The sequence below is a fragment of the Lutjanus erythropterus genome, chromosome 11 (assembly GCF_056507025.1).
Source record: "Lutjanus erythropterus isolate fLutEry1 chromosome 11, fLutEry1.hap2, whole genome shotgun sequence".
Taxonomy (NCBI): Eukaryota; Metazoa; Chordata; class Actinopteri; order Lutjaniformes; family Lutjanidae; genus Lutjanus; species Lutjanus erythropterus.
Window position 1 is genome coordinate 26,751,141 of NC_139327.1, and position 26,363 is coordinate 26,777,503.

The following is a 26,363-nucleotide window of genomic DNA, read 5'->3' on the forward strand; positions in this document are numbered from 1 at the left end:
AGGAGTAAATTGCCGGTTACTTTCTGGCAACTTTCTGATCTCTGTGTCAAGATGGAGTCAGCGGTGTAGAACTGAGAGCAAGAGCCTCTGGCAGAGTCTTTAAAGAGCCTGTGTGGCAGAGGGAAAGGTTATGCATGTTTGCGTGGGGTTATGTGTGTGCATGTGTGCGCGTGTACACGCTATGTTGCTGTCACTGTGTGCACATGTGTGTGTTTGTGTGTAAGTGCCTGATTGTGTTTGCAGCTGTCTGACTCTCCATTTACCCACGCACGCTTCCCTGCTTGTCCCATCCATTAAATGATGCACAGCCGCATTTCTCGCTCAGTCTTAGTATAGTCCTCGGTTGCTTGGTTACTGCCTGAGGACACTGCCAACCGCACCAACTGAGCCCCATATGTTGCATCACCTGCAGTGGCCCTCCATATTTACCAGACTGCGCTCGAAGACTCTGTTCCTGGACGGATCAAACTTGTGAGGTCAAATCAGGGCCAAGTAGCCTTAAGGGTTTCCAGCAGTCAGCGGGATTCAGGCCAAGTAAACGTGTTGACTGTTGGTCACATACTCGGAACAGACGTGCTTGGTAACTTAACTCTAATTGCACTTTGAATTAAAATATGTATATATTTTTAGACGCTTATCATTACTACCCACTAATCCTCATCACAGACTACAGTGTTCATTGCAACAGTTGTTGTTTTCCTTTTTCCAGTGGTGGACTGTACCTTTATAGGTGTACTTTTATTCAAGTACTGTGGTGAAGCACAATTCAGAGGCAAATATTGTTCATTCCACTACATTTATTTGTTAACTTTAGTTACTTTGCATATGTAAATTAATAATACAAAATAAAATCAACTAATAAATGTATTATTATATGTGAAGATAAGATAAAGCTTTACTGATCCCGTTGTGGAATTCACAAACTACCCAGCAGAATACAAGGCAAATAACATTATCTCTACATTTACCAGCTAGTAGTTTACAGTGTAATCACTATGAGCTTGGGTCACATTTACAAATATAGCCATTCAAACAAGTCCAGAGTCCTCATTTATGTATAAAAATGTTCTTAGAATTACAACTGAATTTTAAGATCATTTATGACGGTGTGCTTACATTTGATTCTCAAAAGATACTAAGCAAAAAAGGCTTTGCAAATTAACTTAAAATTAATGGCACCTGTCTTACAATTAGCAGTTCTCAATTGTATAATACTAGCAGGGGCCAAACGAGAAAATCTAAGTTTTTGGAAGACAAAATCATGATGATAGTAGAGGAGGCTGAAGCCAGGCAACACATATGTGTTCAGTGGACTAAATAGTGGGGTTACAAACAAAACCAAGCACGTAATTAGTATTACATTGCAGCTGTGGCTTAGTGGTAGAGCGGGGTCGTCCACTAATCAGAAGATCAGCGGTTCAGTCCCCCAGAAGTATACTTGGGAAAAATACTGAGCCCCAAATTGCCCCTGAAGGCACAGGCATCAGTGTGTGAGTTTGTGTGAATGGTTAGTTTCCAAGGAGAAGAGGCCCGTTGCACAGCAGCCTCTGTTAGTATATGAATGTGTGCGTAAATGGATGAATATGACAAGAGTTATAAAATGCACCGGGTGGTCAGAAGGCTAGAAAGTTCACTACAGGCTTGGGTGCATCCTAAACTGTAATACCCTGATATAACCAGTGGGAAAATCACTTATGTCAAGTCTAAGTTCTAAGCTGCACAAGTAGAATTTTAATTAACTTTATACCTCTATTTCACAACAACGGTAAACATTATTTGACAGCTAGCTTTCTAGATAGTTAGATTTTACGCACAAGACATAAGCTAACCTTGATCTCTCTCATCACAGTCTAATCCGTCACATCTACTTTCAGCGCAGCCGTTTTTTTACATTGCGTTGCAGCCACTTTTACCTCCATAAAGGATCTGAATAACTTCTCTTTCATTTGAGTTCCAGCAGTTTTTATTCACAGACACAGAATCTGCTGCCTGCCGGAGCTACATTACTTGATATTTAAGATAATGACAGCATTCAGAGAGCCCTCATCGCCTGTAGCCAGCTGGTTCCCACCTACAGCCTACCAAGAAAACATAGGGAGTAGGATGCCCATGGAACCAAATCCCTTGGATGCTCCAACAGTAATGACGCATTCAGTAAAAAAGAATCACTGCTTTTTAGTGTTGGAAGGTTAAATATTATGTAAAACTACTGCTTTTTAATGTTGGAAGGCAAAATATTATATAAAACCACTGTTTCCTAAGTCTGGAGGGCTAAATATTATGTTTTTCAATGTTTTTCATGCATTTTAAAAGTTAAATCAACCTGATATTGATTATTAAAATCAGATAGTACTTGTGCATGCTCATTTCGCGCCTTAATTGTCTGCTCTTTGTTTTTGCAGTCTCCCTTTGCTCGCCAATCCTCAGTGACAAACACACTAGTCAGCTACACAAAGAATATTCAGCGCTATCCTGCAGCAAATAACCCTGATAAAGAACAAAGGCGAGACCCGTCTTCAGATGTGCCTCCACAGGTCTACCCTGCCTGAGGAATACAGAGAGGCATGTTTGTTGTTTGTTATCATTTGCTTTTGCACTGCTATTATACGTCCTGAAGTCAATTTCTGCTGTTTGGTGCTGTTTCTTCACAGGTAAAAGAATGTCCTTGAAACGGGTTTGAGGATCAATGCAGGGCTGTTGCGAATAACACGGAAAGAAAACCCTGGTTTTAATGTAAACAGATGTGTGCAAACGAATGTCTATCAGCCCACAGAAAGGGGTTGATGCTGTTTGCCTTTTAGCCACTATAATGAATCCCTGGGATGAAGTGGCGGTTCAATGGCAAATACAGTAAGTGCGTGTGTGAATATTCATCAGCTGTTTGTACATTCTCTGTGTGTGGCTTTCTCTATTATCAGCATCGATGGACTCGCTGCATCCAATTACATTTCCAATAAAGTGCCTCAATGGGAAGATTCTCCTTTTCAACAATGCATCTCGCTGTTTGTGTTTACAGATAATGTAGCCGCTCTTTCCTTATTAAAGTATGAAGATTGTCTTTCTGTTACAAATGGACTATTAACTGAGATGCACAGATTAGCAGCATACAGGCCACAGGAGAGAAGAAGGGTTTGTAAGGACACTCCTTTGTTTCTTCTCATACTCACCTTGAAAGCAAAACATCCTTAGAGTCTGATCAGCAAAACAAACAAACAAAAAAGGTGATTTACTTAGGTTGTAAATCAATATTCAGTAGATCAAGTCTGAGGTTGCTTCCTGAAATAATGTTGGTGTTTGCCAATTCTGATAAAGTGCATTTAGATTTTATTAAACTCTTACATTAAGTGGAAGATCATGTTTCACATACTGTAATATATTATATTATACCAGCTTTTCTTGCAGGAAACTTGTCATCACATTGCACTTTGGTTTTTAAAACTGCTTACTCAGAGCACTCAGACAGCTCTTAGGAAGAGTTATATGCTCTAAGTATTTCTTGATGAATAACAATTTATCAATCTGCCCAACACTTCTGTACAGCATCTTTGCTGGTTGCCTGGCAACCTCACAGTGACAACTAAGACCTCAGGAAGTCACTACACCTGGCTGTTGTTCGCCTTTTCATATTAGGCTTGACATAGTGTTTTTTGTGTAGCTTCAAAATTGCACAAAGGCTTAAATTTGTAATTTCTTTGATTGTTGGATGCGATTTTCAACCTGCATGTTTTGCATACAGCACTTATTTTTTTGTTGACCGCTGCATTTTGCAAGCAGAATGATCTGGATCATTTTTTCAATGATTTAACATTAATTCTTCGTGCTTCACTCCTGCAACTTGATTGGATTCTGGTGATTTAGTTCAAACAAAGTGGATCTGGGGAAGTGTCAGCCTGCTGGGGATTAATAGCACAAACATTTGATTCAGGAAATGAAGGGACATGAATTGATTTGTGGCAAACTTTTTAAATAACATAATTTTGGCTTGGTGTAAAGTATCAAGTTTCAAGTAAAAACCTCATGTCCAGTTTAAGCCATTGTTGTTAAAGTTGTAGACCTTCCTGATTTTATCATGCTGAGTCTAAAGTCATCAAATTCATGACTTAAGTCTGACTCAAGTCCAAGTCATGTGATTCGAGTCCACACCTAGGTCAAGCTCCAGCTCCATTCTCAATGCACAGACATGGCATCGATCTTATCATCTAAGGCTTATTAAGGAAATAATGAGACATTTTCCAAAATGTCAATCTAATGTTCAGAATAAAACACCAAATTAAGATACAGATTATATGTATTAATAATTTATATTATTATTCATATATGTATCCTAATTAAGTCAGGGTATAATTTACATAACCCCTATTATTATTCATATTTGATTCTCTTTGGTGTGTGGTTTTACTACTGGCTTCTGCAATAACCCAATTTTCATCTCAGGGACCATTAAAGTTTCATGTGGTCTAATCTAATTTATTGGCATAATAAATTAAATAACTACATAATTTGTATTAGGCTTTCAGGGGACAGTAATATGCTGTATCTGCATGCGCTGCATGGATTTGAATGCACTCACTGCCTTGCACAAGATCCCATGACCCAATTTAGGATTTGTAAAAATCTGGTCATCCTGCTTACATGATATTGAGTGTCAAGTGTGATGGATTTCTTTTCCCAGTTTCAATCTAATCCCACTTCATCCAAAGAAATATTTGCACTGACTTTGTGACTTCTTCGGTGCATGGGAAATGTGCAAAAACATATTCCAAATGATTGTGGATTTTTCATTTGCATACTGGATTAAATGGTTGGGTTGCTACTGTAGGCTGTCCGTTTTAACTCACACAGGGATGATTTGTACAATTTGAGTTCTATTTCAGAATAATCTGACCCCCACAATCTGCTGGAGCCTCTCTAGTTTTCCTCTGTTTGCTTCTGTCCACTTTTAGTGTTCCAGGAAATGAGCACATGGGCTTTGATGCAAGGGGGAAGCCCTTTGATGCAATGATCAAGTACCATTCTTATTAAATGCATTAAAGCAGAAGTTTCCATGATAGTGGATGCCTCATTGATGCCCCAAGGGACTGGCAGTATTTAGGGTACAATATGTCCAGGGTGCTTTTTATTTCCCACTGCAATAAACCTCAAAAGATTCAAATAAAAAAAACATCATCAAATGACTTCAGAAACTAGCAAGCACCTCCCTTCATGCTGTTTGTACTTAGTATGGGAATCTGATGAGCAATGCTTTGCTTTTTCATCAGATCAAGTGTCTGCAAATTACTTTACAACCAGCTATGATCCAGTAAACAGTTATGTCATTAAACTGACTGTAAGTGTGACAGGAGGATTTGTTTTTTTTACCAAAGGATTTATGATTTAATCTGAAGGCAATAAAATGTTTAAATGAGCATAAAAAAATAAATCTAAAAAATCTGATTTGAATTCTGTTTCCACTCGAGAATGCTGTGGCATAATTGGACACCACATTCAAGTGAAGGTCGTTGTGCTGTACTTGTTTGGAAAGTCCTCCAGTGGGTTAAGTCTATTTCTGACAGTTCTTTCTTATTGTAAACTCAAGGACGTATACCTGTTCCACGAAAAGTAAAATGTGACTTATTGTTGTTGCGAGATAGATCTAGACAGTGAACAGCCGCCCGCAAGATTTTCTGTTGCACTTACTTTCTCTCCTTTATAAGTTGTGTCTTTCTTTAGTTCCCGTTTTTCTCTTTAAATAATCTGATTGCTCTTCCTTCTACCTCTCTCACCCTCCACCCTCTACCTTCCTTAAATATAAGGGTTCCTCCATAAGGGCTGAGGTTCTACCTAGACCCATTTGCTTCTGAAGAACCCTTTTCTGAAGAAAGGGTTTGTCAAGCATTTGTTGTAAGCGTAAGTGTTCCATTAAGAGCCCAGTTCATCAAAAGAACCCTTTTTGGAAGACAGAGTTCTTCTTCGTCAAGAGTCTCTTTCGTCAAGGGTTCATCGAGTGGTTCTTTATGCATTAATATAAATGGGTTCTTGATAAAACTCCATTGGTGTGTTCTAGGTAAAACCCTCAGAACATAAAACAGTTCTATGGTTGGTTCTGGATAAAAAGCCTTAAAATATAGAAGAGGTTCTCTGTAGAATACCCTGGGTGGGTTCTTGTTACCACCGTTAGAAGGTGGAAAAATTCTGGATAGAACCCCCAGAAGTGTAACCATCACCCCAGAGGCGTTCTCTGTGGAACCTCTCATAGGTCTTTTCCACCAACATGGAACCAACCCTGTAGCTCAGAACCCTAAAGGTTGGTTCCCAAATGTAACAAAAAAAAAAAAAAAGGTTTTCCATGAGAAGTGGGTGTGTCATATCCTAAAAATCTTGAATGGAACAGTTGGAAAAGCACCTTCATACAGGGTTCTGGGTGAAACCTTTCACAAATGGGTCTAGGAGCAACTCTCTTCTGAGTTGAACCTTTATAAAATGTTCTACCAGGAACCAAACAATGGTTCTCCTATGGGGACAAGCCAAAGAACCCTTTATGGTTCTAGCTGGCACCTTTATTTCTGAGTATGTACTCTGGCTGTATCTACATATAACACACACCAAATCTACCGTCTGTTCACTCTTTTGTTGCCATTTAAGTGTTCACAAGTTTTCCATCAAAGCTCGGCATGTTTCTTCGGTTGTGGTAGGCCATAAAAGAGACATAATGTAGCCTTGTGTAAGAAACAAATTACAACATGCTGAACACTGGAACAGGCCAGAGGTTGAGTAATGAAGACAGACAACACTGATGAAGAAGACCAAAGAGAGCAATACTGACAAGGTCTCTCTCTAATCCTCTCCTTAACACCCCGCTCTCTCCTTCTTTGTCTTGTTGTCTCTCTATCTCTCTATATTTAATTTCGCCCTCCCACAGCAGTGCCGACGTGCTGCCATGATAGCTATTAAGATGTTATGATTTTCAATAACTTTTTATAGAGTTTGGACATCGGAGGCCTATTTGCAAAATGAACTGATGAGACATCAGTGAGGTGTGAGAAGTGCACTGTAATCATGTTAACGTTGAGAGGTCGGAACTCAGTGGATTGGGTCAATCAATTTATATTGTACAAGAGGGGTTTGTTTCTGGCAACTGGTAAACATGAGGGACATGTCATATTAACATATCAAACATGCAAAGGTTTCAGCTTGGGGAAACATTTAAAAATTGGAGAATGTTTACAAAGAAGCTCAAACTTAGAAAGTGGAACTCAAGTCTTTGAAGGTGCCAATAAACTCGCTGCATGTCGAAAGCTGTCGTTGTCTGAGAAAGTCATCCATCATGTTAAGTTTGAGAAGGTTGTAAAAAATTACGACTGCTTTTTAATTGTGCTTAGGAAGCATGATGAATGGATGTTTCAATCATCTGACAAGATTACATTCAAAGTCCAACTAAAATCACAATCAGTGGTCCCATTTTGAAAAAAAAATAATGCCAATGTTCAATTCATAGCGAGTAGCTTTTCATCATCGAAAAGAAGTAAAAAAAAAAGGGTGTTTGAGAGAATATTTCCTCTCAGCATTTCAAGGGATGTGTCGGTGTATACATATGATTGACAACGGAGCCAGCCAGCTGAGCAACGACAGGGGAATGGAAATAAAAAGGAAACAAACTTGTGCTGTAAACCATCTGGCTCAGACGCAGAGGACAGGCAGTGTTTTGGTACCAGTGGTATTGGAGAAAATAGGATCACATCAGCATCGGATCAAAAATGGCATTTGCAGAAAACTTTTTAAGTTCTTTAATTTACAGCAGCTGACCAGCTAATTAGCTATTTATCCAGCAAATCGATCCAACAGTCAGCGCACCGATGTCCGACTGATTAGCAACTGAAAAGACAAAATAAAAATCTGGGACAATGGGCCATATTTCAAGGTAAAACAACATATTTAATAATCCTTTCTCGTTAGCTATTGTTAGATAACAGCTAATGGTAGCATTCAGCCACTTCCTATCTAACATTAAAGTTATCATTTGATAGTGTCACATGATACAAGAGACAGCAAGACAGCTAATGTTACTTTGCTAGCCTTGTTACGTCCAGGGCATTTTAATAAGTCCCAGAATGTGTGCTGATATTTCAGGCCTTTCCTATTGTATTATGTAACACTATCAAATGGTAACGTTAATGTTAGCTGCAAAGTGGTTGAATGCTAATGTTGCTGTTGTTTTACAGTTACAAAATGTCCCAGTGACTCTACATGTTTTCACTATTCATTGTCTTTTATGTTGCTGATTAATTAGGAAGCACTGAAATAATAACCATTTGTCAGATTCCTTATCTTCACACTATTTGCAATCTGAAAAACAGCAGTATGACGTCCTTTCTATAACAGCGTTTGAGCTTCCCACCTGAGCGTGACACGAGGATGTCAAGAGGAAAATGGCCGCAGTGTGAGTATGGTAAATGCAAAGATAAGGGGCGCAATCAGACAGCAAAAGATATGAATTGTAGCCTAAATTGCTCTCTTTCATGTACTGATTATGTTCTCTAAGGAGAACACATGAACTGCAATTTATAAAGCTAATTTGTATGCTGTCACATAAAAAAAAGTAAGCTTCTTTTCTTTTTTACACTTTTGGTGGTGATGTAAAGAGTGCAGAGACTTTTTAAAATAGTTGACAGCAGCCTTTAGTTGATGATGTGCACATGTCCTGTAAATGAGGACACAAGTAGGTCACTTCATCAACATTATAATTTCCGCTCAGGGGCAATATTGCACCTCACATCAGTAGTTTTCTTCATCTGGCTCTAATGAGCTAATTACTGACTGAGTCCAATGTAGCAAACGTCGACTCATTGTTATATTAAAGTTGGTAGAAGTTCAGTTTTTGGGAGATAATCCCAGGCTGTTTGTTGGACTTTAAATATAGAAAGTATAATGACAAAAGTTTAGGTGTGAAGCGTTTGACAACATGAAGTGATAAAATTGCTACAATTTGTGTATCCTAGTCTATCATTATCCAGCACGTGGGAGCAATTATGTTTTTTTGTTTGTTTGCACATGTAAATATGTAAACCCTCTGTCTTGTTGTGTAGTCAAAAATGTTATTTTACCGTAAGAGATTAAAATCTCACCTTAGACCGTACAAAACTGTGCCGTCCGGGTGCAGACGGATCATTCTATTTTTCACTGTGACGCCGTGGACGAACGACTTCTTGTCGTTGAGGAAGTAGGTGTCGGGGACCCAGAGCTGGTCAGCCACCCGGTTATCTAAGGTCAGGTTGAGAGGGATCTCGGAGTAGGACAGCCGCTTGTCTCGCCAGGCCTGCTGGAAGTACATCGTCAATGTGTAGTCCTGAGAGTGCACAAAGAGGGAGCAAAGGAGGACAGAGAGGGGAAGGGAGGGGAGCAGGCAGATCAAGTGGGAGGGGAAAAAGAAGGGAGGAAGAGAGGAGTGATGGAGAGAAAAGGGAGAGAAGAGAGGGTTACCCCAAAAAGCGACCATTTTGCACAGCTGCTCTGTAAAACTCCTCCACTGCAGCTCTCAGATTAGACCGGACTGGGCTTCAATATTGGATGAAGTTCACTTAAAAGCAAATGGAACAGTAGCAAAAACTCACAGTACAAAGCAACAGGGAATTATTTCTTTTCATAGAAACATGAGGTTAAGACAGACAGTGTGAAACAGTGTGTATGTGTCAGAGAGGGGAAGAGAGACAGATGGTGTGTATGTGTGTGTGTGTGTGTGTGTGTGTGTGTGTGTGTCAGTTTGGCTGTTAATATATGATAAAAAAATATGTCTGTGGCTTGCTCGGTTGGTTTATGGTGTGTTTTTGTGAGCATGTGACACAGAGAACGAGAGCAAGGGACCACATGTTCCAGACAAATAAAAATAACCTCCAAGCAACCTTAAAAATCTGTTTTACAAAATATCCCCTATATGCTCTATTTGCCTTGACAGTTCTGGGATTAAATATTGTTTATGAAATAGGCTCACTATGTTGAACTTGCATAACATATCCACCCAATTTTTTTTCTGCTTGTCCTCCCAGAACTGTAGAATGATAGACCATCCTCTCTCATCACATCAAGTCGAGCACAGACAGCACATAGCTTAGAGGGACGGTATATGCCTGCTTTACATAGCAGTCAGACATCAAAGTGAGCTGGATATAATATGCATGTTTCTTTAAAAAAGGAAAAATACAGTATATGCACTGTATATAATCATTTTCAACAACTTTCAACAACCATTATAGGCATGGATAGGATGAAGAGGAAACATGTCCATGCAGCTGTGTTACTGAGGCAAGTTTGTGTACACTGTATGTATTTAGATACCTTAGAGGTTTCCTGTGGAGTTTTTGATCTCTACTAATGCTACACAGCGATGGTTTAATGAGTGTATTCCTGTATTATTTGTATCTTATGATTTACAAGCATGTTCACATGAGCATGTGCATGCATGCTGCTGTTCAAAGCTGGTGGCGCTAATGTGCCAAGAAAGCCAGCAGCAAAAAGTGGAGACGAGGTAAAGTGCAGAAAATATTCAATACGCATGCACCTAAACTGCTACTGATTTATTTTTAAGGTGGAATTTTTTAAGTGGCTAAAATACATTTTGTTGCAGACCCTGTCCACAGCAGGACATCACTGGTATTCCTCTGTGCAGGCAACACACTGACTATAGATAAGTACCTAACTTAAAATAATCCACACTATCTCTTTAAATTCAAAGTTGGACTTAACATAGAAGAATACATTTTCTATTGTTTTTCTTAGCACACACAAAACCTGAAACGCATACAGTAGGTTAATAATTTATAAAGACATAGGAAGGAAGTTTGAAAAGTTGTAGTAAAATTCCCTGATTGTAAATCTAGGACACAATAAAACAGTCAAGCCAGCAGTCAGACGCTCGTGTAGCTCACTGAAGTAAGAAGCCTACCAATCACCCATGAAAAACTAAGTTAAATAAACTTGCTGTCTCGAGGAACTTTTTTGTCATGACTGGCACATCCACTTCCTGGCAAAGAGGCTGAACATGCATTTTAGAATATGCCCGTCGGCTACAGATCTGACATCCCACAGCACCTTGGGAACTGGAGGCTCGGATATCGACTGGATGGAGTCAGGCAAACAGGAGCAGCTTTTCTCAGTGAAGTCCTTGTTTGACTTAAATAGGTTTTGTCATGTTGTTGTTGTTGTTGTTTGTGCATTATTTGGCTTGGAGTGCTGACGACCACAAGTCTGAGAACCGAGTTTTTCAAAAGACATAAATAGTATAGTGGCAATTCTACTGTTCGGCGCCGTAATTGGACTTGAAATGGGAAGAGAATGATTGCAGTATATCCAGGATAAAACGCTGTACTGTTGTAGGACTGTTGTCAAATTTGACAATCTTTCTTCATACATAAAAGAATGCTGGAATGTCTTGCTTAGGTTAGCTTGAAGAAACACATTTAAGTTTAATGAGATGCTGGAAGACTGACACAGCAACGAGGCAGTACGTCCTATATAAAAACATGGAAATAGTTAAATAAACTTTGTCATTTATAGACAAAAAACAACAACAAATAACTGTAGAGGTCTGATATCTGAATGGCTTTCTACTTGCACCAGTGAATCCTTGGCTGCACGTGCTGCCTTCCCAACACTTCATCCCTGGTCGGTTGTTATGTAACAGCTCACACTCTGTTCTCTCTGGCATGCTGTGCACCACAGCACATGTGGCTGAAGAGATGCTTGTTGCCATGTAGTCCTCCTGAACTATCTCCGCTGCACTCATCAATACACTCCATCAAACAGAAGGAGTTTTACTGTGATGTATGAAACATCAAGGAGGCTTCTCTGCCTCTCATTCTTCCTCATGGGCACAAACACACAGCATCTCTTCCTGTCTTGTCAGAAATGTGGACAGTGAAAATGACAAATGCAGTCTGTCTCAGTACATCCTTTCTATGGAGACTACATTAAATAAATGATACATGTATCTTAACGATATGAAAATCCAGTGCTTGTATGTGTCAGTCCATCTTGTGCATGTGGGTCTACAGACATAGTTTGTGCTACATATGCGTGTGTTTTTGTTGTGCTTCAGGGATCACAGCCACGCAGGGCTAAACAAAAAAAGCAGCTGCGATTTTCATCAAGGACTGTTGATGCAATATGTGATATTTCAATATGCAACATATGTCCTGCAATATGAAACGGCATAGATTGGATAACGTAAATCACAGTTGTGTGTTATTTTATTTGCAGTCTGAGCACTCAGCCATCAGCCACCAGCCATTCTGGGATATGCACAACCCTTCCTGCCATTTTTTTATGCCTCTGCACTGGTGACAGCCGTGGCTGGAGGCATTATGTGTTCAGGTTGTCAGTCTGTTTGCACCTTCTTTTCTTCTTGAAACACATTTTCACTTGGACTCCTCAATGAACTGATCAGATTTTGGTGGTCATAATTCAAGGTCACTTTGACCTCACATCCATCCCATTCTTGTGAACATGACATATCAAGAACACTTTGACAGAATTGCTTCAAACTTGGCACAAATATCCATTTGGACTCAAGGATGAACTGATTAGATTTTGGCAGCTAATTCTAACAAAAGTTCACACGTCTAATACGATAAAATGATGAGGCCACATTTTATATCTCGAAGGTCAAAGGTCAACTTCACTGTGAAATCACAATGTTCATCAGTCCTCTGTAATGCTCTGTAAAAATAGTCTCTAAGTGAAGACAGCATGTTTTTCATAGGAAATTATTCACTGGGATCACACGTGTCAATATAGTGCTAAAAATACACTTAGTACCTTTTATTAATTTCCTTCAATTTCCTTCACTACTTATATTATACAGACATAGACGTAAACTGGATCCTGTCTGATCGGCGGAGGCATGCCATCATGAGGCGGTAATTCTAGTTGAATCTGAAGTACTCTTAAGTAGCTGTTAAATGTTAGAAAAAACTGACAGCCATGGATAAGAAGGTGCTATGTGACGTGAGGCGTAATTATTAAACTGAGCGAATCTTTCCATTGTCAGTCCTGAGAGTCTATTATTGCAGCCCTATCTGCTTGTGGATTGCTTTGTAGGACGGGCTCAGTGGAGGTGCCTCTGTGGCTAGTTTACTGTGAACATAAAGCTCTCCTCAAAGACAGCTATAGTGTGCCTCTCTCTTTCCCTCTCTCTGTGGGAGGAGGAGGTTGTAAATCACCAGAACAACTGCAGTGGCTGTGTGCATGTAAGTGCAAGGGAGGCTGTCATAACAACAGTCATAATGAGCATCAGTACATAAACTATGTTGGAGAGAGAAAGGGGGAGCGGGAGAGAAATGGAAAGAGGAAGGAATGGCGACCGAGAGTGATAGAGGAAGAATGATGTTGAATTTATGAGTGTAGAATATGCTGCCAACGAGAGGACAATACAAAGTGATCATTATAGTCTCACATTCAAAGCTACTACAGAATGTGAGAATCCATTATAACTTATAACTAATACCCAGTTCCACAGCAAACCTCCTGCTGTGCTAATGTTTCTCATTTAGAAGAGTTCTTGATTAATACATTTCTTATGGATCTGTGTTAAACATGCAAAATATTAAATTAAGCCAGTCAGTCGATTACACAAACTGTCAATGATCATGTTTTTTCCTATGTTCTACTCTTATTATTTTTTTGTTTTACAACTTTTCAGTCCAAGTATAATCTACTCTACATTCCCTGAAAAGGAAATGTACTGTAGTTTTGAAAAGCCACACTTTTAGAAATAAAAGTACTTAGTAGAACCGTATAGGGTTCTTCGGCTTCTCCCCATACGATAACCCTTTTTGGTTCCTGTTAGCAACTTTTATAGAGGTTTAATCTGGAACCCTTTGAGAAGGATCTACCTAGAACCCAGTGTGAAGGGTTTTGCCTAGAACCATCCGTGAAAGGTTTCGACCAGAACCCCCTATGGGAGGTTCTTTCAAGAACTCTTCTATACCATAATGGTTCAACACAGAACCCTCTCTTGGGTTTCTATCCAGAGCCTACCCCTTTTCTAAGGGTGCTAACTCATCTAGGGGTTTCAACCAGGAACCTTTTTATATTCCACAGATTTTAACTAGAACCCACCCAGGGGGTCCCTCTCGTCTTCCGAGGGTTCTTTGAAGAACCATATTGAATTCTAACAGATGAGTTTGATCTCATATATTGTATACTGCCATTGAATTGATTAAGGGGCTTCTACAGTAGATCTACATTTATGACGCATGAATAAGAATATTTGCATATTTGAAGGTGAGGATCTATTCACATCCATGCTTTCACAGTCCTTGATGTCTCTTTCTTCAAAAAACTAATGGAACCATTAGACTTACAAAGAACCCTTGATGAACCTTCCGTTCAAAAAAGGCCTCTGCAGAAGCAAAACGTGATGGGTTGAACCTCAGCCCTTCAGGAGTGAAATGCTCTAAAAATTTGATCAAATGAATATGCTTTCATCTGCACCTGCAACAAAATGTAATAAACATAACAGAGGTAACAAAATAAACACATATATAAAGTGCACTTAATATAGCTGCTCAACACACTGAGACATCAGCACCCTACGGCTACATCATCATCAAAAGCCTGCGAGGGTGCGCTCCACAGCCAGGGGAGAATCTGGCGCTGTAAGATCATTTTCTGTTCGATGTGCTGACTCTGCTCGCCTGACCTGTCACTGGCGTGCACAGCTGTACCGAGAAAGACACCATCATCACCACTCTGTAGTAGTTTGTAGCTATTTGAGCTACTGAGATGCAAATGGATCAGGTGTTATTTGTAAAAATGCATTGAAATAAGTACCCTGAACTGCTTGTCATCTTGAGTCATCCAACCCCAGCCACAGACGGGTGACAAGCCTGGAAAAAGCATAATGACCAGAATGCCTTCTGATATAAAAGTAATTTTAAGCCTATTCTTGATATTTACCCTGACTGGAAAATGGGTAAAATGCTGATTGTGGAAAATAAATTAACAACTTGTGAACAATGAAAGTGCCTTTAGGCAGTATAGTGATGTTATGGAAAACTGAACATTTTTGTTATTCTTTCTATTTCAAACTTAAACCTTTGTTTGACTCCTTGACTGTTTTTTCCACCACAACAACACAATGCTGAAAACCACAGAGCATAATCTACTTATATATAGTTTATATGCAATCTATATTTAGAACAAAATGTCCTTTAAGGCTTTTTGGGTTGGACTCGGTCCTCTCTGCTGCAGGCTGATTTTGGCTCCTCTTGAGGATTAAATCACACACTCAATCTTGATGAAGGCTGATACAACTTTCTTCAATGCTCTTAAAGTTCAGCTGAGTCTGAAATTAGAAGTACAGATTAGAAGTATAGCCTTTCTGCTGAAATTTATACATTGGATAAGAACATCTATTTAAGAGATAATGCGGGGGTTAACTCTTAGTCAGGAGTGTAATGCAGTAATAGCGAGCAAATAACAGATATGGAACTGACATGTATGACATTTAAAGTGACTGTTCTGTCATGTGAATGGGTGGGAGCTGACACTAAAGGGGTAAACTAAGGTTCATCTGATCTGTGTGGCAGAAACGACTTCATTCTTCCTCCTGGACCAACACTGTGGGCTCAATGTTTCCTAACTGAACACAAAATCTGTGACAAAGCCCTGCCCACATGCTCGACAGTCCCGTCCAGATGATGTGTTCCCAAAAGTTCCCTGGCAAACTTCAAGTTTGTGTTTCATTACTGAAAGGGCACATTTTACAGCCAGAGTCAGTGTGTGGGCAGATTTTCTCAGACAGAGGCAAAGTTTCCAGACAAAGCTATATCTACAGTATATGCTTGGTCAGTCAGCCCCTCAGGCAGGCAAATTGTGCAAAATCTCATATTGACATTTCATGCCATGGATATTACAGTTTGAGTCTGATATGATTTGACTGCCAGGGAGACTCATGAATGCCAAAAGTGTTTGGAAGTAACAATCTCACATTGCTTGAATGAATAACATGCTCACATGCTTTGCTCTTGTCAAGACTTATCTGCACCATAAATTGGCCTTGAATATGTAGCATCCATCGCTGCTCCAACCCCTATGTTGCTTTTCCTCAGCATAATGGAAAGACAACAAATCCAAACATTCTGATGTCTTCGAACAGATCATTGTCAATCTGTATGAACGTGAGAAGGAATGAAAAACAATTGGAAATCAAAATGAAAAAAAGATGCTCCAGCTGCCCACTCCGACCTCGTCAACTCCACTCACCCTCCAAGCTGCCCCCTCCACTAACCCCTCACATCTCACCCCCCCCCCCCCCCCCCCCCACACCACATGGCTTCTCTTGGACTGAGAATAGCAAAAACTAATGTTAGACTTATTTTTTGGGGGGCTGTTACACGTCCTACGAACCCAACTTCTCTGTGTATACTAATTACTACAACTTTCTTTTTGTCTTGTAATTACTTATGTTGTGTTCCAAAGCAAAATGAGAATTTTCTAATCTTCTACGGTTAATGTTTGATTAGGTTTAGATTTTAAAAAATGACGGGGTTAAAGTTGCTATAATCAATATTTTTCACAATAACAATGAATCAAATCCTTATATATAATGTGAAAGGGTCCAGCTGTAGTGATGAACCCACTTGGACTCATTCTGAAGTAACGCAAATACAATTATTCTTATTTTCAGGTGATTATACAGACATGAACAAATACTTTATCTGTCATTTTGGCCATATTCTGCAAAAAATCCCTGTAAATTTATGGCTTTGGTTGCCTCTCAGAAGTTCTCATAGAGTTGTTTTCAGCCACAGCAGGAAGCTTTTTTTGAGCAAAAAAGCCCAGCACAAACAATAAACCAGCAAAGTTAACAATCTGGTGAACAAAATGAATCATGTAGCTGCAAATGAGGAGGAAAATAACAAAAAGTGAGAGTCAACACAACTTCTATTGCATGCTAATGTTTTCTGTGTCTGCTGGACATGTAAATAGGCAACAGTTTGCCAACAAGTTCACCATATGACCATAATACATCATAAACAGTTTATGTTGTGTTCAGAGTTTATTTCTACTGCTCCCAATTGATCCAAAAAACAATAATTTCTATATTTTATTATTGTCATCTAGTTGTGAGCCTGAGAAAGCAGATTGCAACCAACTCGCCTCACCCTCCCCTTGCAAAAAAAAAAAAAAAGAAGGGCCCTCTGGACCTCTGGGCCTACAGCAGAAACAGAAACAGACAGTGCTACAAGGTGAACTCCATGGAAGAGAAGTCATGTCCTTTATAGATATAAACAGCTCATTCTAAAGTAAGGAAAACACAACAATTCTTATTTTCAAGTGATTACACATTAATGAAAACAAACTTATGATTATTGTTTTCCATTTCTGCCATATTCATAGATCCCCATGAATCTTACCAGACCTTAAAAGTTAGGGACAGGTAAAAAAAATAAATAAATAAAGATTAGGAAACATGCAAGGTCATTGTCAAGAGAAAAAACCCTTAAATCTATCATCATACTACTTCCACTTTTACTCCTGACAGGCAGGAGTCATAATTTCCACGGCCACTAGAGGCCCTGTTCAATAAAATATAAATACAGGTCATATTTGAACAAATAACTGGTGGTGTCATTTTTGGAAGATAGGCTTTTGATAAAACAGAAAGGAAACAGAGTAAGGAGGAGGAGTAAGAGGAGGATGACGAGGTAAAGAAAAGCATAGGTAAAAGAAGACTGAGACAAAGTTGGGGAGTAATGAGATGTGAACGAGGACGGAGGAGGGAAAACAAAGGCACAGGTCTACACGGAGAGAGAAAGGAGACAGGGATCAGAATGAGGGTTACTAAATAGTGAGCACTGGTTATATATCTCTTTTTTCCCCCCACTACCCTTGGAGTCGGTTTTCCATTTGAGGGCTGTGGAACAGTGTGGTGAGTTTGCTGGAAGCGATGGGGTGGGAGCGTTTTAGGGGGGGGGGGGTAAATGAAAGGCACTGGAAAGCTCAGTGGAGCAGTGATGCAAATTGCTTTTATTCTCACAGCTCTTCACTTCCAGTCTCTGATTTCAGCACCAGCAATGACCTCCCTCTGCTACCCCCCCCCCCACACACACCTCTTTTATCCCTCTCCTCATCTGCCCCATCAACTCCCTTTTCTCCTCTCTTTCGTGTTATTTTTTTTCTCATTTTCTCCTCATTCGTTTACATGAAACTCCCTCCATCTACTCCCTATAGCTCCCCCTCGCTCCTATATTCCCTCTCCATCTTTCCACCCCAGCCTCAGAGGAGTTCCTGTTGCATCTATTTGCATGTGGTAGGGGAAAAAAGCGGGAACACACTGGAGGTGAGTGTGAATGGCTTAGATCATTACCACTAAACAGACACAGCTGAGGGAGCCGTCTAGAGAACATGACAGGTGTTGGATCAGCCTCTGAGGTGCTACATGGGTTCTGAAGGGCCCTGTAAAGGATTCACATTTGAATATCTCCGCCTCAAAGCTTGCCAACAGAAAGCTTGGGAATACTCATTTCCAAAAATGGCATATTTTGCATTAAATTTAATTTCAATTTAGTTCAGGGAGAAGAGCACGGCCAGTGATAAGCAAAATGGATGGACTGGATATTTTGCAGTTATTGGCAAATTATTATTGTGATATAATTTAGAGCTTCAAAAATGTGTTTCTTCTTGGTGGTGTCATAAAGGTAAACCTGAAAGTGGTATGTGTTGCTTTAAATTATTTCTATAGTGCACTGACCTTGACGAGTGGACCGAATCCTATAGCAGCCTTCCTGTGAATCCCTCTCTGCCTCTGTCCTCCCTGTATCTATCTTGCTTTCTCCTCTCCTCCTCTCTGTGAAATACCTCTAGTGAGGAGGAAATGTGATCCCTCCACCACTCCGCCATATGTCCATACCCCACTCTATCATCCACCTACTTTAGTTCCTCCAAAAAGCCCTCCAACAACAAGTGGCTTTCAATTTCCTGTTTCACACGGTCCTCATGCCGTCAGCGACAGGGTATGAGGAACCTGGCATAGGGCACAGCATTTCCAAAGAGGCCTAATAATAAACATGCCGATCCCTACAGAGCTGAGTGACATATATTCCCCAGTCTCTGGAGATCTGTGTATGGAGTCTTTAGGATTCAGCTCCTTATCTGGAACAGCTTGTGCACCACATGCAGTAAATCTGCAACAGGAAAAGCATACAGGGGCTGTTGCAGCAGGGGTTTCATTTGGCATGTTTGCTCCAGGATAAATAATGTTGATAGTCAGACTGACAACTCAAACAAACATAAAAACTATATAAAAATAGACATAACAAGAAAATACGAGGCATTTTAGAAACAGCGTCTCTGTCGGCCTTCATAGTCTGTCCACTAGAGGACACGTAAAATGTTCCAGTCAGTTCATGTGGAGCTCACAAGTGACCCATCTTTTTGCTCTTTTTGCTTTAAAGAGATGAGCAAGGGTTGTACCTGGCGTAACCTCTGTAACCTGTTTCCTATAGCTGCTGTAAAAATGACATATAACCAATATAGTCGCATCCTGTTAGCAGTATGCCACTTAACTAGCTAGCTAACGATTGATAGATGACAATATATAGCAATGAGATGTAACTACCAAGACAAAGAATGATGTATATTAGCTTGCTAGTAAGCTTGTATGTTGCCAAGATTAGCTGCCTGATTGTTTTGACATTTTTATTAGACATTTTGGCACCATTAGCTAACTGTGTCACGTTTACATGTCCCCCTGCAACAACAATATTCAACAATATTTCAAATTTGGTTTTCTTTTCAACATAGATGAGCCCAGCACATGGCATATTATTAGCATTTGCATATCACATAACTACAGGAAGCAATTAGTTTTTTCCCCAGGATACTGAAGACATGAAATTCTTGCCCAAACCCAGTCCAATCACACTCCTCATGCCTAACCATACCCAATCCAAATGATCCAAGCAAACAAAGGCAACAAAGTACTAGCCAATCAGAGTCAGAGTAGGACGGGTCATGACTTTGCTGTTCCTGAGGAAAAAAAAATGACAGTTGTTCCACAGGGTACCACACTTACACAACTACATAAAGGGGTTGGACTTAAGAAAGGTAACATCTTTAATAGCTTAATTTAAGCAATCCTTGTTGATTTTTTAAACAAATATTGATCATTACCGTATATAGCTTATTTTAAAACTTTAAACTCTTAAATTACTTTTTCATACAGGCTTCAAAATATTAGTATCAGTTGAGCTATAATTACTTAATTAATAGATTCTTCAATGCTTAGACCTATATGGAAAAATATCCCTAATTCTTATATAAAAAGAATCAATCATACTTGTATAAGTTTGTATGGAGATGTCTAAATGTGTTTTAGGGACAATAATGAAAATTGCTGGTCAGTTAGCAGGATGAGTGTGTGCATTTTTGTGTCTTGTAATGTTCTTGAAATTGAATTCCTATAAGGACATTACTCTGACCAAGGCTCTTAGACTGTATTTCTCTTCCCTGAAGACCATTTCCTTAGTTTATGGCTTGTTGAAACTACAAGACAGATTTCAATAAAGCCCAGACTCGTGTTTGTTTACTTGTACTTTGTCTAACCTCCCTCTCCATCACACTGTTCCTCTCTTTCTTTCTCTCAGTGTCTCTTATCCCTCTCTCTCTCTGCGTACATATCCCCCTTTTCCATCCATGCTCTTTCATCATTTACTCTGGCCTGGACATGGCTTTCAAGAGAGCTCACTGCTGAAGGTGAATCAAATTTAGAGGACCCTTTTTTTTCTCTCTCTCAGAGCTCTCCCAAAGCAGAGGTTCCCAGCTTTGCCAGTTGGCAGTCGTGCAGCTTAACTGACTACATACAATTTATTGGAGTCGATTGGAGCATCTGCAGGCCCTTTTGTGTCCCTGGAGGGGAGTAGAGTGGAGTGGCAATTCGGAGAGGGGAATGGTCGGTGGGGGGTTGATGGAGAAGAGAAAAAGAGGGCAGAGCAGGACAGAGATTATTAGGATGCTTTTGAATCCCACTGGAAGACAAGGGGGGAAGTTGATGGAGGTTTCAGTCTCAGCTGTCATCCGCACGAGATGGAAGGTTAGCTGGCCAAAGGGACAAGGGGGAAAAAATAAGTCTGTGGACGTCATTTGTCCCACTTACTGCTTGTCCTGTTCGAAAAGATTACGTGTGTGTGTGTGTGTGTGTGTGTGTGTGTGTGTGTGTGTGTGTGTGTGTGTGAATGTGGAGGGCATAGATACACACACACATTGTTCACTGTGTTTGTGTTTGAGTCATGTAGTTGTATGTTTGTTCTCAGGGCTACTTTAAAAATGTATTTGAATACACTGACTGATTACCTGTAAAAATGAAGCCAGTATCCTAATCCGAGTATTGCAGTAAGTAATGTAACTTGGATTACCTTAGTGCCAAATATGGTGAAATTGTTTAGCCTTATATAATGTTTATGTTCATCATAAGTTTATTAATTGTTTGTCCAGTTACTCCTTCCTTTATTGAGCACAAATGCATGTTTTGATAAATAGCAGCAATTGTGTGAATTTAAATGCAAATTTCCAAATTTGTCACTGTGCACGATAGTATATCATAATATATTTTAAAATTTAATTCTAACAGTAATCCCCATTTCACTAAATGTATTTGATTACATTGTTTTGTTCTGTAACTGTAACCTGTTTTTGTATCCTAATTATGTAATCCTGTTAGATGTAATCCATTACTCCCCAAGCCTGTCTGTTTTATGACAAGTTTATCAAATTATTGCCTTTCTGGAGCTACTAAAGTGCTTCACAGCTGTCCTTTGACTGTCCACATTCTCAACACACACTGAAATACTCTGATCCACTAGAGGAGTCCCACACCTCATGCATTATGGAGGTCTGGGGAACGGAGGAAGAAGCTGATTGCTATTCAAACAGAGTACCCAGAAGCACACTCCACATCTACACATTGTCAACAATGAGATAATGCAATATATGCATTACATGGATCGATGGCACGTATAGAGCCTGAGTGAGCACAGAAAACTAGTTATCAATCTATATCCGAACCACAAATCCAGTTTATGCTTGTGTGTCTTTGTGTCTCTGAGTGTACATCTATTTCTTTGTCCATGTACAGAGAGTGTGTGAGTCCAGATTTGATGGCCTGTGTACAGTATCTCCTTGAGCAAGGACACCCTTGAAGAAGCAATATCTCCTCACAGTTGGACTGACCTACAATAGACACAGGGGTGCTTTAGGAGGGTGTCAGCTTCAGAATGTGTGTGCGTATGTGTGAGATTGTGTGTGTGTTTGTGTGTACACTTGCCTGCCTATCCAACTGTGGACCTTAGTGTCTGTGTACAGTAGATTGGTGGACCAACAGGTCCACTGTTGGTCAACCGTTAAGTGATTGCCTTTGATGTTTTTTTATCCACTGATGCAGACCTCGGCTGGCAGGACTGAATCTGAACAAGAAGTCAGGTCCTCTTGTCCACTTATTGTGAGTCTAGTTTAAGAATATTTAAAGAGTGTGATCTAAGAAAGTGGAAACCTAGACAGACAGTTTGAGTTAGCAATCATTGTGACTTATACATTAGCAGTTGATTGGGAGGAGAAAAAACACTATGTCAAGTAGGTATTATGAACAATAGCAGAGCAGAATACATGTTAATAAAATTCTATTTTCAACATTAAATGTCCTCCATGTTATAAATTTTTCTGTCTTGAAAACAGGTTTTGTTAGCCTTCATCTTGAGATGCACCGGGTTGAGTCAATCAGAAGCTGTGATTCTGACTTGTGTGTGACAGTGCTGACACCTAGACGTATTAAAAGATCTATGCACTGATCTCAACATGAAACTGTCTGTTCAAAATATTATTTGCAGTGATTATGGTAATGAGCTCAACTCTGCGGTAGGCATCCGTGACAGAGGTATTACAGCCCTACTTTCTACAAGATAGCCATTTTGGAAATGAAAGCCAGTCAGTGTTGTAGCATAGTACCATTCATGGCTGTTTATATGCTACCTTTCAAGGGAGTAACTGTAACCGCTAATTTAGTTTTCCAGTCTGTCTTATCAGTTTTTTTTTGCCCGCAAGTGGAACGTCGGCCTGTTTTTCCCTGTGTGTCTACAGTTAACTGCCCACCAAGTCATCTTGCCAAGTCTGCAGCCAGCTCTCACCTCTGAGTTGCCCTCTGCCAAGCCTTAAACTGCCAGCCACCATTTCACCTTTTTAGCCAATATTCTTAAATAAGACTTGTGTTCACCTTCATGCTGTCTGCATCCAGTTTCAACCTTTAAGCCCATACCAGGGAAGCCCTTCCCCAGCTGGAATTTGATTCTAATGGTTAGGGTTAAGGTAAGTCTCTAGGAAATGAATGTCCTCAACAGTGACCTATGTAAACACACGATACAAAACATCAAAATGCAGTACTAATGCCTACCAAACACACATAACATTGATGCTAGGAACATGGCTGGCTAGACGTACAGTCTAAACTTTTCATGTTAAACAGCTGGATAAAGTACTACTAGAGAGAGACACAGAAATTTGGTTTAATACATGCAAGAGCGAAAAATAATAATAACTTGATGTGAGCATCAAGAAGCCTTAATACCCATAGTACTCTGGAATGAAAGTGCATTTCACACAAACCCACACATACATCCTGATCGACGCTAATCCTCCCAATGTTATTTGTTTTTTTCCAGGGAGTTGTTCCCCTCATCATCTCACCCTAACTGACCTCTTTCACTGCTGAGGGAGATCAAGATTATAGACTTGTTTTTCATTCCACTGCCATTGGTGAAAACAAACAATCTACAATCCCAATTTCACTTACAGCATGTTCACTTCTGGGGAAAGAAATCCATCAATAAAAGTCAACAAAAAGTCCTTTATGTAAAAGTTTGATATTGATTAACTAGAGGGCAGGCTGGCTACACATTATACTGCATTATTCTATGTATAAATTTGAAATCTAGTCAGAAAGAGCATGATAAAACACCCTCTAATAAAGTCTAATAAGGGTATAACAGTGTGAAATAATGCACTTTATTTAATAGTACAGTCCTGTTGTAATGTCTTCTGAATTACCCTCGAAGAAAGGCTAAGGGTCTAATAAAGGGTCTAATAAAGTATGGTTTGTTACGTCTTATTAGTGTACTGTAAAATAAAGTGCAACCAGCCTTTAATTTTTTTTTTGTAAAACAAATCATTGTTCCATCATGATTAACCATAAGAGTTGACTACTTCCTCCAGTCCCGTTCCTGGAAATCTCTCCACTACTTACCAGACAATAAAACCCTTGGTACTGCAATACCAAAGTCATGTCGAACACATCCTAAGTGCAACAGTTTATAGAAAATGACCACATATACATATACAAGTTATGGACAGACATCTCTTGCATACATTCTCCATGACTGGGAGAAGCACAAGTGGGAGAATTTACAGTAACTGGAAGGAAAGCATTTCAAAGCACTTACATGCTCGACTAACTGCTCATGCAGGTTCTCTTTTCTCTTCATCTTTTCCTTAAATACACTCCCACGGCTGACAATATGAGGCTGAATGATTCAAAAAGCTGGAAACTGTTTCAGGCTTCACCTTTAGCATAGGAGCTGATGTACAAGTCCCTATAATAGCAACAGTAGTGTTTGTTTTTGGCTTAATTTCCCCAACCTTACCAATTCCTGGAATCAAAAGAGAGAGGGAACTACAGAGGAAGTTCTAACTAAAGACTCTGAGCAACAAGGCTGTGAAGACAATGATTTGTATTTTTTTCTGTTTTTACAGCATAAGAAATGCCTATTATTTTAATACTGGAGCCATCAACTTAATTTTTGTGCACATTCATGACTGGTCGTTATTCTTGTTAATGCGATATCTCAAGAACATCTTGAGGGATTTTTTTCAAACTTGCTAAAAAAAATGGACATTGACTCAAGGATGAAGTGGTGAAATTTTGGTAATCAGAGGTCAAAGGTCAAGGTCATGGTGACCTCACTAAACACATATTTGTCCCTAACTCAAGAATTAATTTGCTACTTATGATAAAATTACACACAAATATCTAGAGGGATAATAATAATAAGTGGTATCTTCCATATTAAATTAAAGTCTTCGCTACATTTGTACATTATGTGAGTCTGAACAGACATGGATGTAAACTGCAACTTGACTTGTTTATGCAGACATACAACTGTGAGGCAGTAAGTCTATTTTCTCATCTCTGCTTATTGAATCTGGCAGTTGTGGTGGCATTGCAGTAGGTGCTTCACCATCTGTTGCCTAGCGGGGATCTGCAAAATGCAGCCTACTGAAGAACGTGATAGCAAAAGTATCACAAAACAACAAGAGAAAGTGCTTCATTATCCCTCTCGACGCCATCCCATTATCAGCTCTCGGTGTCATGTTCGGCTGCTGTGAAAACCAATCCACACCCGCCATCTCTCCTGTTTAGCCATTATCAACTTTTTTTGTATTTTGACAAGCTGTGATGAAGCAGAATCTAGCCTCGTGCCCCACTGACTACTGGCAGTATGTGTTTCCACGCGCTGTGAGATCTGTGTGTTGGTGCCAGACATGAGTCAAACCACAGTGACCCACAAGACCAATTATAAGGCTCTGATGACAAGAGAAGAGAAGCATGTGAGTAAATCTAGTCAGGTTGTAAAAAACACAAAAATCAATACATATTACTCAAACACACATTTATCTCACACATGTCAAATACAAAGACCTTTCAAAACACACTGTTTTCTCTTTGTTTTGGCCTTTTATCCACACTGGCACTATGAAATCCCTAAAATGCAGCTGTTTGAAAAAGCTCTCCAGTGTAGATACCTTTAAAACTGCTGGCTTCGGGTAGATGATTCAAACATCTATATTAAAAATGAGAACATGGGATTTTACCTCAATAATACACGGCTGATTAGCTCCACGGAGTCACAGTGTTAAGAAGCCTTAAGTGTATAAAACACACGCATATGTTTTCTGCACTGATGCAGAGTTAAAAAAAATAGATACTGTTTCAAAAGGACTTGCAAGAACGTTCAGTTTTCAACTGTTTTTCTTTAATTAATTTTCATAATTTTCAACATTATTGAGGACTGGTAAAGAGACACTATGAGTCCCTCACACAGACAGTATTAGGACGCCTTATTCGTTCTGTTACTGCAGCCTTCCAAACAGGTGTTGTCATTGATAAATGTTCATACTGTTGGTGACTGCAAGTGTATACAAAACGATTTGATTAAGACTCTCGATGCAGCAGACTAGAGATTATTGTTAGCCTGTTTGAACAGGTAGCATTGATCAAATTAATATTTAATACCCGTGCAGTTGTCCGACAAAGGAAACTGAGAGATATGTCAGTGACAACACCT

The 26,363-nt window shown here is 39.6% G+C and overlaps 1 protein-coding gene across 1 annotated transcript in view; it reads right to left on the bottom strand.

Moving 5' to 3' along the window:
- The window catches only part of gabrb2b (gamma-aminobutyric acid type A receptor subunit beta2b), an 82,880-nt gene that overhangs the window by 38,717 nt on the left and 17,800 nt on the right, over positions 1 to 26,363 (bottom strand). The window contains exon 4 of the mRNA XM_084729841.1: positions 9,102 to 9,322. Coding sequence (XP_084585967.1) covers positions 9,102 to 9,322 — 221 coding nt within the window. The remainder of the gene's footprint in view (positions 1 to 9,101; positions 9,323 to 26,363) is intronic.